The 17,326-nt window shown below is 40.0% G+C and overlaps 2 protein-coding genes across 4 annotated transcripts in view; both read right to left on the bottom strand.

Annotated features, from left to right (window-relative positions):
• XB5959262.L (provisional ortholog of LBH regulator of WNT signaling pathway L homeolog) overlaps positions 1-9,735 on the bottom strand; it is a 38,927-nt gene extending 29,192 nt beyond the window's left edge. The window contains exon 1 of one of the 2 annotated variants that reach the window (XM_018230574.2): positions 9,482-9,735. The gene's annotated coding sequence lies outside the window, so the exon portion shown is untranslated. Of the gene's footprint in view, positions 1-9,186; positions 9,330-9,481 lie in introns of those variants that run through there. The other variant, XM_041573080.1, reaches the window with a different exon arrangement.
• A 777-nt stretch (positions 9,736-10,512) lies between these two features.
• Positions 10,513-13,459, bottom strand: LOC121397091. 2 transcript variants are annotated; one of them, XM_041573078.1, is made up of 2 exons: positions 13,110-13,459; positions 10,513-12,751 (listed from the first exon to the last, which is right to left on the bottom strand). In XM_041573078.1, exon 2 carries the CDS (start codon positions 12,265-12,267, stop codon positions 11,110-11,112), a length of 1,158 nt encoding a protein of 385 aa, XP_041429012.1. In that variant the 5' UTR covers positions 12,268-12,751; positions 13,110-13,459; the 3' UTR covers positions 10,513-11,109. The 2 variants fall into 2 exon arrangements, with proteins under 2 accessions (XP_041429012.1, XP_041429013.1); XM_041573079.1 differs by having other exon boundaries at positions 13,110-13,448.
• Positions 13,460-17,326: the final 3,867 nt, after the last annotated feature.

Raw genomic sequence — 17,326 nt, 5'->3', positions numbered from 1 at the left:
GCCCATCTCTGAATGCTGTTCTGGCAGTGCATGCCTGTGCTGCATGTAGGAGGAGCAGTACAAGGCATCCCCTATCTTGTGCATCATTTAGGAGGCATAAGATGTTCCACTGATCTGTATTTAAAGCTTTAAGTAAATACACACCTTGTGACTTTCCAGCCCAGTGCAAGTCACTTCCTATCAACAGGTCATAGAGTATGGGTTCTATAGGGTGTAGATGTCTGCCACTTAGGGGCAAATTTACCTAGGGTCGAATATCGAGGGTTAATTAACCCTCGATATTCGACTGCCGAATTAAAATCCTTCGACTTCAAATATCGAAGTCGAAGGATTTAGCACAATTCATTCGATTCGGTTTGAATCGTTCGATCCGAAGTCAAAGGTCGAAGTCGAAGGTCGAAGTAGCCCATTCGATGGTCGAAGTAGCCAAAAAACCACTTCGAAATTCAAAGTATTTTTCCTCTATTCCTTCACTCGAGCTAAGTGAACTGGCCCCTTAGTGTTCCAGTGTGTGCCTCTACACACTATTAATGAATAGTGATGGAAGAATAAATTTGCCAGGCCCGAATTTGCGGCAAATTTCCACGTTGAAAAAACTCTCCGGTGTCAAAACATTTTGGCAGTGCGTCAGAAAAGTTGATTGCATCAGATCCGTTGTGCATCAAATTATTCGGATGCCCATTGACTTTAACGCTGGCGTCAAAATTGACGCGTCACAATTCACGTTTTGCTAATTTTTCACCCGTCGCTATAAATGAATATTAGAAAGTCAAAACAAGGGTCTGGCCCTAAAAATTAAGGATCGCTGGAAGCTATGTAATTATGTTAATGGTTTTCATAAGGCTACATAATATAGAACACATGAGTAAGGGCCTCTGAAATTGCCCCAAATATCAAGTGATATAATAAGTACCTGTATTTAATTATTTGTCCTATTGGAAATAAGAAGAATTATAAGAAAAAAATATAGGAAGGCCAGTATTTTTACAGAAAATGTGGCCTACAAAGGTCCCACGCATGTAACATTAGTCACCTGATTCACCTCGAGCAGTTGGCTGAACATTTTGCTCTGTGTTTCTATAGCTTTAAGGTAAACTGACAGCTTCACTCAATATTGCTCTGAGCTTTCTAACACTGGCAGTCTATTGTTTTGATGACAAAGTCCCTGTAATAAAAAATCATTACTTTACAGTACATGTACAAACAGATGATACTGTAATTCTGAGATAAACATTACTAATTGCAAAAAGATCAATTTAGCCAAAGGAAGAGGAACCAGAACAGATTGAATTATTCATTGCTCCTAACCTACAATGCTGAAATTTAAGTACTAAAAAATATAGAGATAAGTTTCAGCTTGCTTTCGGAAAATAATGCCTATGCTAATTTAACAGTTATCATCAGTCCCAGTCATCATCAGAAAGGTTTTTACTTTGTAAGGAATCTGAGATACATAAGTTATTAGGTTACATTTACAAAGTTCTGTCTTCACGCTCTACAGCCACATAATCTTAACTGAAAATTTCAAGTTTGTTCATATTTTTTAAAATGTGTACACAATTACACATTATCACACACATACAGTACATATATACATTCAAGCTTGCTCAACACACACATACTTATTTTAAGATGTAGCACCTAACAAAATCATACAGTCCAAAACAGTTCATCTCCCTTCCCAAGCAAATGCAGGGGAACAAAATACAAAAACTCCTCTGTATTAAGATAAATCTACATTTTTGTGGTGCTTTGCTTTGGCAAACTTAAAGCTGAGGGAGAAAATACTCACACCCAATGAATAAACAATATTCCTATTTAACGGAGGAGGCAAGCTTACCTTTCCTGTACATGAAATTAAAATATCTTTGCAAATTTGGAGAAAATATGCCTGTGCCATTAACTGCTTGGATGCCACAGTGTGCAGTGACTCCAATAGAGGATTGTAATATTGTGGAAAGCTAAAAACAGCCAATGTATTCCAACAGCTCCACCTAAGATCACAGTGTTCCCTGTACAATTACACATGGCACAAAACTGCAATCTGCAAATAAGCTTGCGAACGTGAAACAGATGTAAATTCAGGATAAACAGAACAAGGCAAGCCCTGTACTTGGAATCACTCCTCTGTCAGACGTTGTGAACCCTTACATGTTAATTTGGAAGGCTCTTAAGTTTTGCATTTTTTTCAATATGAATTTCTTCTCAAAAAGGTAAACAGTCTAAGGTTTGGGCATCAAAACCATCTCATATGGTGTTCTAAGGTACTTTAATCCTTTGAAAGTGAAGCTCCCTAGTCCTGCTCTCTCACAAACTGTTGTGTCATCGACAGTGCCTTATGTGTTCACTATGTATTCAGGGTACACAGTGGGAGCTAAGGAAACCAGGCAGCAATAATGCTAGCTTAGCACTTTGCCCTTGGAAGCAACCACACAGTAATCTTAGGTATTATTCATACTGCTTAATGAGCTGTATGAACATGAAACAACACACATCACTGTACTGTATTGTCATTTCCTACCCAAACATATACCTTCTTTTTCTTTGTTGTGCTTTCCTCAAACACACATCTCTCTCACACTCCTCACTGTAATCCCACACGCACACACTAACATATGCCTCTCTTATTCTCCTTATTGTACTTCCCCCACACACATTTCTCCCTTCCATTCTCACTGTAATCCCCAAACACATCATATACTTCCCTTATTCTCTGTATTCTCTGTATTGTGCTTTCTCCCTCAGCCTTCTCACTTTAATACTCACAAAATTAAATATCTCTCTTAGGTTCCTTATTGTACTTCTCCCACACACATCTCCCCGTGTAATGTCCACACACAAATACATACCTCCCCATTTTCCTTATTGTACTTCTCCACACACACACACCACACTTATTTACACCCCACACCTCTTATTCTCCATATTGTATTTTCACCCACACCACCCTCAACCACCTCACTTTAATACCCACACATATATACCTCTTATTCTGCTTGATGCACTTCTCCACACACAAACACATATTTCCCTCAGCCTTCTCACTTTATACCCAAACACAACAAATATCTCCCTTATTATACTTCTCCCACACACATCCCTTTGTTTAATACCCTACACACACAAATACATACCTCCCCATTATCCTTATTGTACTTCTTCACACACGCACCCCACACCTATATACCTCTTGTTCTCCTTATTGTACTTCTCCACACACCCACACCACCCTTAACCTTCTCACTTTAATACTCATACACATATATACCTCCTTTATTCTTCCTATTTTACTTCCCACCACACACATTTTCTAGGACCTCCTACATTAAATTGCCTGAAAATGCACAGTGCAGTTACGTGAGTATTGTGTTTTTCAGTGATAAATGCTTGCACAAACCTACACTGAGCCCTTTTTATTCAATGGTGGTGCCCTACACCCACAGAGCTACAAAATGCAGAAACAACAAAACACTCAGAATCACCTCATATGCCCCCCACACATATCTTCTTCACTTTCCTCACTTGATTTCCTCCTTCATCAGAAACACACCTTAGTCAATGTATCCTGCACCATACATATCCTCCTCTCTCAGTATAATCACACACACTGCTGTAGTATCCACATTCCACACATATCTCCATCTCATACATGTATCACCCCTACATGTATTCTTTTACTTCTTTCTCTTCAGTAAAATAAACACTTCTACAAAAACACAGGCCTCCATTCTCTATACTGTATTCTTCCACCAACATACCCTTCATTCTCCTTAATGTACCCCCACACCCCTCACCCCCTCACTTTACTGCAATACCCACAATCAAACAAATTATTATTATATTTACCCATCACTCACACATACCTCCTTCGTGCTTATTATTGCAATCCCCCACCACACAAACCCCTATTTCATTCTTATTATTGTTGACCCATCTCTGGTTATTGTAATTCAGCACACAGACACTTTTTTCACACAATCACTATGGTCATGTTCCTCTTTGCAATCCACCCTCCCTCCAGCAAATATATATTTGTCACTCTCTGTATTGTACACTCCTGCCTGGAGGAAATATGTGAACCTCACTTCAATATACCAGAAATTAGGCCCTTTTAGATCTCTGCACAAATGATGCAGTAAAATATACATTGTTTTATCTACATGATCCACATCTCATGTCCATTCCCAAACCAACTTTATATATATATATATATATATATATATATATATATATATATATATATATATATATATATATATATATATATATATATATATATATATATATATAAAAAACACAAAAGCCATGAATACATCTTGTAAATTATATCCTTATAAACGGTGAGTTCTGATGTCATCAGTTATAAACGGTGAGTTCTGATGTAATTTCTGTCACATGATTTACTGAAATTTGTGTATTATAATAAATAAAGTACCCCCATTTGTAAATCGGATTGCGGATAAGTCCCGAATCTCAGTCAATGTTCTAACTAATCCCACAGGTTGGGTTAAGGTCAGAGTTCTCTGGAAGTCAGTCAATTTCTTTCACTCCCATCTCAGCAGCCCATTCTGTACAGAGCTCACGTTGTTTATTGGGTCATTATTGTGCTAAAACAGGAAATAACCTTCCCAATACTGTTGCCACAAAATAGTAAAGTATATAGTCAAGAATGTCATAGTATAATGTAACCTTAAGGTTTGCTTTCATTGCAATGTGCAGACCATAAAAAACAGGCTAAGCAGCCCCAGACCATTTTTTCCATCTCACAAACCCAGACTTTTCCATGAGACTTTCAGATAATGAATTGCCGTTTATCACTCCAAAGGATGGATTTCCACTGCTCCAAAGTCCAATGGCTGTTAACTTTACACTCCATCCAAATTTACTGCAAACCAAAAATAATAAAATTATTTTTGTATGACCAAAGTTTCTGAGATTTCCCCTTGTTTTCTGACCCAACAGTCCTCGTTTCTCCTTGAATGAAAAAGCAGGAATCCAAAGTTCAAATAGGTCAGCGCTAATAAAAGCTCAGGGAAAAAACATAGAATGAAAAAGGAAAAATAGATAATATAGTTTTGTATTTACACACATTTAAGTGGTTAAAACAGGCATAACATCTCTCTCAGTTTTGTCCCAGTTGTTATAAGTGTCTTTAGTGGTTGCGGTTCAGGTTCCGACTAGCGTTGCCTTTACACGCTGCTTCACTTGTTACTTCCTGGGCGCCCGGGTATGATGTCAGCCAACTATGCCTTACGCGTTTCGTCGCTTAGCGACTTCATCAGAGGCTTTCCGTAGGCGAAGATTCTTCTCTAAGCCTCTTAAAAGGATTGGTTGTCATGGTTACGGGTCCTTCCCGACTTTCTCTATTTCTCAGTTCCTTTTTCATGCAGGCGGATGCGTCTCCAAGGCAATGCTGCGCTAACTTCCCTTCCAGTCTCTCCTGAGTCTTTTCTACTCTTACTACGTTACATACACAATCATCAGCGTATTACAAATCAATCATGGCACGGGATGAAAACGTTGCTCGGCTAATAGTCCCATTAATTAAATGGTATATTTCAATAAACCATCAAATATATAAATATAATAAATACAATAAAATTAATGTAATGGAATATTTTATTGTGGTTAATAAAATTGATGTCTTAGATTAATTTAATTATTTCATTATATATTAATTTTACAATGAATTGTTAAATATTCTTTATAAATTTGTTATCTTTATATTTCATTAACTCTTAATAATCTTTTGCGTTTATATATTTATTTCTACCTTTATTAGATCCAATTTTGTATTTTCCATCTTTATTTCTCGGGAGGTTATAGCAAAGCTCACTTTTCATCTTACATAGTGCCTTAACATTCCTTCTTCATCAAATACTTTAAATACATCTAAAATCTAACCCCCCAGCAATTAGCACCAATCTTTACGAATTGTAGTTCAGTAAATTTCTTTTTGTTTTCGTTCCATCCAAGAAATAATTCTTGCACAGGTATTCCTTCAGGAGGTGGTTTGGAAGTTACAGACATTTCAACTCATCTACATTTTTGAGGTGTCGTCTTGATATAGTCACCCCTTACCTGTTCGACCTCTGTCATAATTTTCACATGAATATTAACTTACCCCTTGCCATTTAAATGCATTAAAAAGTAGATTCTCTGTTTACCCCACAATTGAAAAGCATAGACGTCACACACAAAAAAACTGGAAAGCAAGCAGAGCAGAGAGCAGGTGTTGGGTGTGTGGCCTGGGTGCAGCAGGGTCAAGGTTGGAGCAGACATGGCCAGTTGCACCCGCATAGGCTACTCTGCAGATAGGTCCAATTCATTGACAAAGCTGGATAGCACTTGCTTAAAACATTTGAAGTGGGAACTCTGCATCCATACTTCGCCTTCTTCAGAATTATTAAGTTCATTGGAAGTAATATACAGTAACTAGAAGTTAATTTGGTCCCAAGCAAAATCATTTTCAGCCCACCCCCAACATTTTAAGAGTAAGAGAGTCTTCATAAACATGTATTGAAAATGCTGCATATCACATAGGGCTGCCACCTCTTTTTTTAAAAAAAATTCTGGCTGGACATCTAGGAATGGCAGGGCAATGACCGAAAAGGGGCACAAGGACACAAACAGGAAAGATCAGGCCCAATCAAGTTGCAATTTGGTAAGGAGAGGTAAGGAAGGGAAATTGGGTGCAGGCAGGAGTGCCAACAAATACATTCCCTGCAAATTTGTAATACAAGTATGGGACCTGTTGTCCTGAATGCTTGGGACCTAATTTGGCTCGCCATACCTTAAGTCTACTAAAAAAATAATTTACTCATTAATTAAACCCAATAGGATTACTTTGCCTCAAATAATAATTAATTATATCTTATTTGAGATCAAGTACAAGCTACTGTTTTATTACTACAGAGAAAAATGTAATTATTTGATTAAAATGGAGTCTTTTGGTGATGGCCTTCCTGTAATTCATAGCTTTCTAAATAGCAGGTTTTTGGATAACGGATCCCATACCTGTACTGGTCCCAGCCATAGCTTTTAATACCAGTAAGGTGGCAACCCTAATCATTTAGTGCCTCCCAGGGCCCCCTATGCATTCTGGGTCACAGCATTCAAAGGTTTGGCATCTTCTGGGGACTACAACCTTTTCTAAATCGGGTCTATAGGGCTCATTTACAAACTGAAGTGCAAAGCTCAAAAATGGGCGCGATTCACAAAGGTAATTGTACCAAAGGTAATTGCACCTATATACACATACTGCACCTGATTAGTCTGTTCTGAGAATTTTTAACTGAGTACAAAGTACAGGGCCCAGTGCATTCAAATAAGGCATGAAGTGAGTGAGGCAGCCTTGAGTTTATGGTAAATCCAGAGTTCCCTTTGTGCAGTGCACATACGCAACAGTGTCAGAGCTATTTGGAATTGCTATTGAAAACAGTATTTGATGATCCCTTTGCGTTCTCTGATTTTAGCTTTTAAAAAAGGCTGCAAATGGCAGTTCTCCTTCAGGTCCATTAATCAGCTTCTGATTCTGTTTGAGGAGTCAGAACCAATAGTGCAGCAAATACAATCAACAAGACAGATACTGCTTTCGATAGCAATAACGTAATAATGTATATTGGAAACTTTGCTAAAATAAAATTTTCTTTCATTATGCAAAAACAGTTTTGGGGTGGAGTCCCCAGACAGAGAATTGAACACAAGAGATCAAATGTACTATTTCTAAATAACATTATATATTTAGCATTAACTGCCTTTAAGACCTGAACATCTTAGATGATCCTCAGCATGATATTACAGGAATACAATATTGTGTGCAGGAATGTCTGATTTTATGTATAGCTCATTCTCTCACATATGTTTATATAGAGAGAGGCTTATATATAGGCTGTATTTCCCAGAACACTAAGGATCATTTTATGTTTTTATGGAAATCGTTATACATGTGCCAGCCATAAAAAAAACATTCTGCTAAAGGAAAACAATCACACTATTAAATTTCTTTCCTATGTATTAGATTTAATATATAGGAACATGGTATATTTTCTCATCAACCTTTAATTTATTGCATACTCTACATTTCTAGATATGAACTGTAACTGCCTTACTGTTTGCTCAGCCTTCATAAGTAACATCTTTTTTAAAAACGAAGGGGCACATTTGCTTAGGGTCGAATATCGAGGGTTAATTAATCCTCGATATTCGACTGTCGAATTTAAATCCTATCAAAGTCGAAGGATTTACCGCAATTCGTTCGATGAACGATTTAATCCTTAGAATCAAACGATTCGAAGGATTTTAATCCATCGATCAAATGATTTTTCTTCACCTACAATATTGTTAGAAAGCCTATCGAATAGTCAAACGATTTTTAGTTTGAATCAAAGTCGAAGTCGTAGTTGAAGGTCGAAGTAGCCAATTTGATGGTTGAAGTAGCCACAAAAAACTCAAAATTCAAAATTCGAAGTATTTTTTATTGTATTCCTTCACTTGAACTAAGTAAATGTGCCCCTAGGGGTGCTGTTGTCCTGCAGTCGATCTGTACTGTATCTGTTAAGGCAACAAATATAACAGTTCCAATTCATCTGTATAAAAGCAAACATGCTGAGAAAATATACTCTGTGTACACTATAACCGATGCCCTCACTGCATTCTCTATTTAGGAAAAATGCAATGGATGAAAATTTACAACACCTATCATATAAACCATCTGTTTATTATGGATGTTCCCGGCCCTAAATTACCTCAAAGTTATCAATTTGCCAGACAGCAACTGTTCTTTTTCCAAACAACTAACCACAAATGCTTGGATTTATACAGGTGCCCTCTATTTGAGGAAGATGGTATTAGATTTAGAAATTTGCAAGCATATACAGATTATGCTGAGGCTATATAAGCACCCCTACATATTATAAGATATCCTCAGGAACCAATATCATTCATCAAGCAATGCTGAGACCAAAAACAATCCCTCACACTATCAGCAAACTGTAATATTTTAATACACATACATTGATTCTTCTCAATTTGCAACCTGTGGCTCTTGCTGAACTACAACAATAACTATCCCAGGACATCCAAAAGGCTTTAGTGGAACTCTGGTAGCTTTAAAATCTTCTCAGGTTTTAGCCCCAAAAAGTGAATATTTCTATGACTAGCCCTATGGTAATACTCAGCACTTACCTATGCAGCAACAGAGTGCTACCTAGATTACAGGCACAAGGAAAGGCTCGCTGATTATGTTGAATACAGATCCCAGCAGAACTCTAGAAGCAGGAGCTATAAGAGACAGAAGCTGCCTTGCTTGGTGTCCAACTTGTTTTATTTTTAACTCTCATTTCCTTCCTCTACAAACTGTCCCCGAGCCAGAGTGAGCCCAGACTTCTACTCATATCCCCAGCTCATAGTCCGACCCCAGAGCCTCGGCACAAGCTATTAGCATAGATACACACAGATTGGATGTCAGAGCTCGTCTCACCTAGAGAGTAGAAGCCCGAAGAGCTGATTCTCTGTTGCTTGTGGACTGGAAGCTTTCTCTCTTTCTCTCTTGCTTGGTGCACCTCACTTTCTTCCTGATGAATCCAAAGATAGCAATGCTGTTCAGCTGGGAGTGGAGTTAGACTTCCAGGCAGAAATGATGGAGAGATGTGACAGAGAGAGAAAGGGAGAGTGAGAGAGAGAGCAGGGTAAGAGCAGCTCTTGATAGAAAGCAACAAGGTTTCCCTGAGAGGGAGAGGGAGGAAGTGTGGAGCTGCTAAATGCACAAGCCTAAGCTCTGTGTTGTACAGGCAGAGGGAGCCTGTGTGTCTTCATTCCAAAGCATGTACATTGCTCTCACACACTCTGGGGAGCCTGCTACTCACTATGGCTGTGGAGAGGATGATTCTGGGTCACAGTGGAGTCCAACAACACAGCCAATGTATATCTCCAGCAGCAACAGAGAGAGGGAGTTATAATGGAATTGTGGAATTGTAGAATAGTAAAACCTTGCAGTCAGAGCTGGATATATGCCACCGTAGGCTAGTCAGTTATGACCACCTGTTCATGCCTCCCATTTTATATATATATATATATATATATATAGAGTATGTAAAGAAGAAGCAGCACTCGTCAATTGCAAAAAAGTGTATTAAAGATCAGAGCATCACTCAAGGCAACGTTTCGGACAACATATGTGCCCTTTGTCAAGCCCAAAAAGAGTTCTCTCAGCTTATCACAGGTATCACATTATATAGGCAAAAAACAGGAAATGACCTCAAAATTTGCATATACACAGGTACAGAGCATTATCATATACATGTATCTACAGAAACAAAAACAGGTCATAATCACGATTTAAACCCCGAGGATATAAAGATTTGAGCATATTAATCCACCATACCTCTCTTCTTTTAAGTTTCAATTCTCGATCCCCCCCTCTTTTCATGGGCGGTACTACTTCCAAAACCATAAATTTAAGCTGATCTGCCGTGTGTCCCAAATCAACAAAATGCTTTGAGACAGGTAATGTGGTATTGCCCAAATTAATGCTAGACCGATGTTGCGATATACGTGATTTGACCATCTGGGTGGTCTCACCCACATAGATGAGACCACACGGACATGTCAACACGTAAATCGCAAATTTTGAAATACACGTGAAGTGTCCTCTTAGCTGTATCCGTTGGCCAGTCTGGGGGTGAATAAACTCTCTCCCTTTCAATACGAAGGGACATTGTACGCAGCTAAGGCAAGGATACATACCCTTAGATCTACCTCCCCAAAATGTATGAGTCTCCTTAGGTTTAGTTCTCACTAAAGTGGAAGTGACATGTGCCCCAATAGTTTTGCCTCTCCTATAGGAGATAAGCGGAGGTGCTCTAAATTCTGGTATGGTAGGATAGGCATTTCGTAAAATATACCAATGCTTGCGTAGTAATTTACCAATAGCTTCGCTATTGTTATGAAACTTGGTGACAAATGGCACACGTTGCGTCTGTTTAATTTTCCCCTTAGGATGTCTGACCCTTTGCTGGGCTTGTTGAATCACCTTTTCTGGGTATCCCCTCTCTCTAAACTTGTGGCACATAATTTGTTCCTGCTTCTCTTTTTCCTTCCCTTCACTCACTAACCTCTGTACCCTTGAGAGTTGGCTAATGGGGATTGATTTCTTCGTATGTGGGGGGTGCTGACTGGTAAAATGAAGAATTTGATTCCTATCCTAGGCTTTGTGAATAAAGAAGTACATATAGAACCTTCTAAATCTTTGTATACTAGAACATCAAGAAAGTGGATTTTTTGGAGATCATAGACCAGCGTAAATGAGATTGAGGGATGTACCCCATTAATCCTACCATGGAACCGCTGTAGGGAGTCAACGTCACCCCGCCATAACACAAATACATCATCGATGTACCTCCACCAGGCCAAACAATGTCTGGAGAAGTCTACATCAAGGTAAATGTGTAGCTGTTCAAGCCTTGCCATAAAGGCATTGGCATATGACGGGGCGACGTTGGATCCCATCGCGGTTCCACGTAGTTGGAGGTAGTACTGTTCCCGAAAAGTGAAATAGTTACAACATAATATGATCTCCAAAGCCTGTAGGAAGAAATCAATCTGATGTACAGAGTACTGCGCTCCTTCCCTCAGTATCCACTGACTTGCTTCTAACCCATCACTATGTGGTATAGACGTGTAAAGACTGGCCACATCCAATGTGGCCAGAATTACACCCTCCCCCACATTTCCTAGTGATTGTAATTTATGAAGAAAATGTCCAGTATCCCTTATATAGGAAGGTACCTCTTGAATCAAGGGACTTAGTACTTTATCGAGCATTATCGCTAATGGGCAAAAAACCGAGTCAATGCCGGCCACTATAGGTCTCCCTGGTGGACACACTGGGTCCTTATGAATTTTAGGGAGAACATATATGGTCGGCGTGACTGGGTTCCTGACCATCAAATAATTCCTCAATTTGTCAGTGATCACTCCCCTATCAACCATATAATCCAGTAAAGTTTTAATCTTTCGTATAATGCCCAACAGGGGATCACTGGATAATGGTTTATAAACCTCCCCATCTGCCAATTGCCTCTCAATCTCTGCAATGTACTGTGTAGTGTCCATTACCACAATTGCGCCCCCCTTATCAGAGGGCTTAATCGTAATATCGGTTCTCAATGAAAGATCTCTCAAAGCGTCACGCTGTTGCTTGGACAAATTATGTGTCACAAATGAAGGATCACCCTCCACCTGACAAACATTTTTAACTTCTGCCATGATGTTATTAATATATGTTTCTACAGCAGCGTATGTAGTAGGAGGAACATACACACTTTTGCCGTATAAACCAAAAGTCTCAATGTCCAATGACTGGCTATCGCCATTAGAAGTCAGTTGTTCCTGTGGTTTCTGAAAAAAGTGAACCTTCAGCCTCAAAGTACGAAAAAAGCGGTATAGATCAACATCTAATTGAAACAAGTCCGTAGGTCTATCCGGACAAAAATTAAGACCCAGTGACAATACTGACTCCTCAACTGGTGTGAGCCGTTTAGAAGAAATATTGTAAATTACTTGCTTATTGTCCTCTTGCTGCAACCGCGTAGCGGTCGTCTTGTCATGCCTCCTGTGTTTAACACCTCCTCGTTTCCATGGTCTCCTTGGCCTTTCTTTGGGGATTTTGCCAAAAAATCCGCTCCCTGAGCCCTTTCTTGATTAGAGTAGTGGGAGTCTTCACCTCTAGGCCCCTGTACATGACGTTTTCCTTCAAAACGATAAAAAGCATGTTTATCTCTCACATCAGTTAACCAGGCATACACATAACCTTTTTGGTAATCAAGTGCATCTCTATCAAACTTCGATCGCTTCTGACGCTCTCCCTCTTTGCGATAGCGATCCAACTTTGCAATTAGTTGTTCATGCACCTGTTCCAGTTCCTCAAGTGGGCAGCATTGTTTTAATTCAGCTTCAACCTGGCTGATCTCTTGTTGGACCACTGTAAGTTCCTTATTAATATATTCAAGTGTCAATAGCATGATATCAGTGGAACATCTATCGACAATCTGCTTAAATTGATAACAATAGCCAGTATTATTGGCAAAAAGAGTAGGACGTAGACTTACTCGTAATCCACGTGGTATCCATGCCTTTTTGTGATACTCAGCTAAAGTCAGCCCGTGTAGTTCCAAATCCACCGTCCTCTTGCGCAGCGTTTCTAGTTGCCGCCGTGTATTAGTGACTGTCGGCACTTGCAGAAACTCCGCAGGACCGGAAAAGTGTGACAGGATACGCGTCACTTCAGCTTCCGTGTAGACTGAGGTTCCGTGATGCGTTCCAGCGCCATGTTGCGTTCCACTTTGATTCTCCATCGCGTCTAATCAACCCAATAAAGGTGCACGTGGGCTACGGAAATATAGAAAATTATACAATGGGTGCCCCAGCACTCTTAGAAGTATACTTGCTGTGTTGGTCGGTGCTCGCTCCAATAGGAGACGCCGTCACATCCCCACATCAGAGTATGTAAAGAAGAAGCAGCACTCGTCAATTGCAAAAAAGTGTATTAAAGATCAGAGCATCACTCAAGGCAACGTTTCGGACAACATATGTGCCCTTTGTCAAGCCCAAAAAGAGTTCTCTCAGCTTATCACAGGTATCACATTATATAGGCAAAAAACAGGAAATGACCTCAAAATTTGCATATACACAGGTACAGAGCATTATCATATACATGTTTCTACAGAAACAAAAACAGGTCATAATCACGATTTAAACCCCGAGGATATAAAGATTTGAGCATATTAATCCACCATACCTCTCTTCTTTTAAGTTTCAATTCTCGATCCCCCCTCTTTTCATGGGCGGTACTACTTCCAAAACCATAAATTTAAGCTGATCTGCCGTGTGTCCCAAATCAACAAAATGCTTTGAGACAGGTAATGTGGTATTGCCCAAATTAATGCTAGACCGATGTTGCGATATACGTGATTTGACCATCTGGGTGGTCTCACCCACATAGATGAGACCACACGGACATGTCAACACGTAAATCGCAAATTTTGAAATACACGTGAAGTGTCCTCTTAGCTGTATCCGTTGGCCAGTCTGGGGGTGAATAAACTCTCTCCCTTTCAATACGAAGGGACATTGTACGCAGCTAAGGCAAGGATACATACCCTTAGATCTACCTCCCCAAAATGTATGAGTCTCCTTAGGTTTAGTTCTCACTAAAGTGGAAGTGACATGTGCCCCAATAGTTTTGCCTCTCCTATAGGAGATAAGCGGAGGTGCTCTAAATTCTGGTATGGTAGGATAGGCATTTCGTAAAATATACCAATGCTTGCGTAGTAATTTACCAATAGCTTCGCTATTGTTATGAAACTGGGTGACAAATGGCACACGTTGCGTCTGTTTAATTTTCCCCTTAGGATGTCTGACCCTTTGCTGGGCTTGTTGAATCACCTTTTCTGGGTATCCCCTCTCTCTAAACTTGTGGCACATAATTTGTTCCTGCTTCTCTTTTTCCTTCCCTTCACTCACTAACCTCTGTACCCTTGAGAGTTGGCTAATGGGGATTGATTTCTTCGTATGTGGGGGGTGCTGACTGGTAAAATGAAGAATTACTACGCAAGCATTGGTATATTTTACGAAATGCCTATCCTACCATACCAGAATTTAGAGCACCTCCGCTTATCTCCTATAGGAGAGGCAAAACTATTGGGGCACATGTCACTTCCACTTTAGTGAGAACTAAACCTAAGGAGACTCATACATTTTGGGGAGGTAGATCTAAGGGTATGTATCCTTGCCTTAGCTGCGTACAATGTCCCTTCGTATTGAAAGGGAGAGAGTTTATTCACCCCCAGACTGGCCAACGGATACAGCTAAGAGGACACTTCACGTGTATTTCAAAATTTGCGATTTACGTGTTGACATGTCCGTGTGGTCTCATCTATGTGGGTGAGACCACCCAGATGGTCAAATCACGTATATCGCAACATCGGTCTAGCATTAATTTGGGCAATACCACATTACCTGTCTCAAAGCATTTTGTTGATTTGGGACACACGGCAGATCAGCTTAAATTTATGGTTTTGGAAGTAGTACCGCCCATGAAAAGAGGGGGGGATCGAGAATTGAAACTTAAAAGAAGAGAGGTATGGTGGATTAATATGCTCAAATCTTTATATCCTCGGGGTTTAAATCGTGATTATGACCTGTTTTTGTTTCTGTAGAAACATGTATATGATAATGCTCTGTACCTGTGTATATGCAAATTTTGAGGTCATTTCCTGTTTTTTGCCTATATAATTTGATACCTGTGATAAGCTGAGAGAACTCTTTTTGGGCTTGACAAAGGGCACATATGTTGTCCGAAATGTTGCCTTGAGTGATGCTCTGATCTTTAATACACTTTTTTGCAATTGACGAGTGCTGCTTCTTCTTTACATACTCTATTTGATGTGGGGATGTGACGGCGTCTCCTATTGGAGCGAGCACCGACCAACACAGCAAGTATACTTCTAAGAGTGCTGGGGCACCCATTGTATAATTTTCTATATTTCCGTAGCCCACGTGCACCTTTATTGGGTTGATTAGACGCGATGGAGAATCAAAGTGGAACGCAACATGGCGCTGGAACGCATCACGGAACCTCAGTCTACACGGAAGCTGAAGTGACGCGTATCCTGTCACACTTTTCCGGTCCTGCGGAGTTTCTGCAAGTGCCGACAGTCACTAATACACGGCGGCAACTAGAAACGCTGCGCAAGAGGACGGTGGATTTGGAACTACACGGGCTGACTTTAGCTGAGTATCACAAAAAGGCATGGATACCACGTGGATTACGAGTAAGTCTACGTCCTACTCTTTTTGCCAATAATACTGGCTATTGTAATCAATTTAAGCAGATTGTCGATAGATGTTCCACTGATATCATGCTATTGACACTTGAATATATTAATAAGGAACTTACAGTGGTCCAACAAGAGATCAGCCAGGTTGAAGCTGAATTAAAACAATGCTGCCCACTTGAGGAACTGGAACAGGTGCATGAACAACTAATTGCAAAGTTGGATCGCTATCGCAAAGAGGGAGAGCGTCAGAAGCGATCGAAGTTTGATAGAGATGCACTTGATTACCAAAAAGGTTATGTGTATGCCTGGTTAACTGATGTGAGAGATAAACATGCTTTTTATCGTTTTGAAGGAAAACGTCATGTACAGGGGCCTAGAGGTGAAGACTCCCACTACTCTAATCAAGAAAGGGCTCAGGGAGCGGATTTTTTGGCAAAATCCCCAAAGAAAGGCCAAGGAGACCATGGAAACGAGGAGGTGTTAAACACAGGAGGCATGACAAGACGACCGCTACGCGGTTGCAGCAAGAGGACAATAAGCAAGTAATTTACAATATTTCTTCTAAACGGCTCACACCAGTTGAGGAGTCAGTATTGTCACTGGGTCTTAATTTTTGTCCGGATAGACCTACGGACTTGTTTCAATTAGATGTTGATCTATACCGCTTTTTTCGTACTTTGAGGCTGAAGGTTCACTTTTTTCAGAAACCACAGGAACAACTGACTTCTAATGGCGATAGCCAGTCATTGGACATTGAGACTTTTGGTTTATACGGCAAAAGTGTGTATGTTCCTCCTACTACATACGCTGCTGTAGAAACATATATTAATAACATCATGGCAGAAGTTAAAAATGTTTGTCAGGTGGAGGGTGATCCTTCATTTGTGACACATAATTTGTCCAAGCAACAGCGTGACGCTTTGAGAGATCTTTCATTGAGAACCGATATTACGATTAAGCCCTCTGATAAGGGGGGCGCAATTGTGGTAATGGACACTACACAGTACATTGCAGAGATTGAGAGGCAATTGGCAGATGGGGAGGTTTATAAACCATTATCCAGTGATCCCCTGTTGGGCATTATACGAAAGATTAAAACTTTACTGGATTATATGGTTGATAGGGGAGTGATCACTGACAAATTGAGGAATTATTTGATGGTCAGGAACCCAGTCACGCCGACCATATATGTTCTCCCTAAAATTCATAAGGACCCAGTGTGTCCACCAGGGAGACCTATAGTGGCCGGCATTGACTCGGTTTTTTGCCCATTAGCGATAATGCTCGATAAAGTACTAAGTCCCTTGATTCAAGAGGTACCTTCCTATATAAGGGATACTGGACATTTTCTTCATAAATTACAATCACTAGGAAATGTGGGGGAGGGTGTAATTCTGGCCACATTGGATGTGGCCAGTCTTTACACGTCTATACCACATAGTGATGGGTTAGAAGCAAGTCAGTGGATACTGAGGGAAGGAGCGCAG

Source organism: Xenopus laevis, chromosome 8L (assembly GCF_017654675.1).
Source record: "Xenopus laevis strain J_2021 chromosome 8L, Xenopus_laevis_v10.1, whole genome shotgun sequence".
NCBI classification, from domain to species: domain Eukaryota; kingdom Metazoa; phylum Chordata; class Amphibia; order Anura; family Pipidae; genus Xenopus; species Xenopus laevis.
Note: the sequence above shows the minus strand (reverse complement) of the source record. Positions and strands in the feature narration are given on the sequence as shown.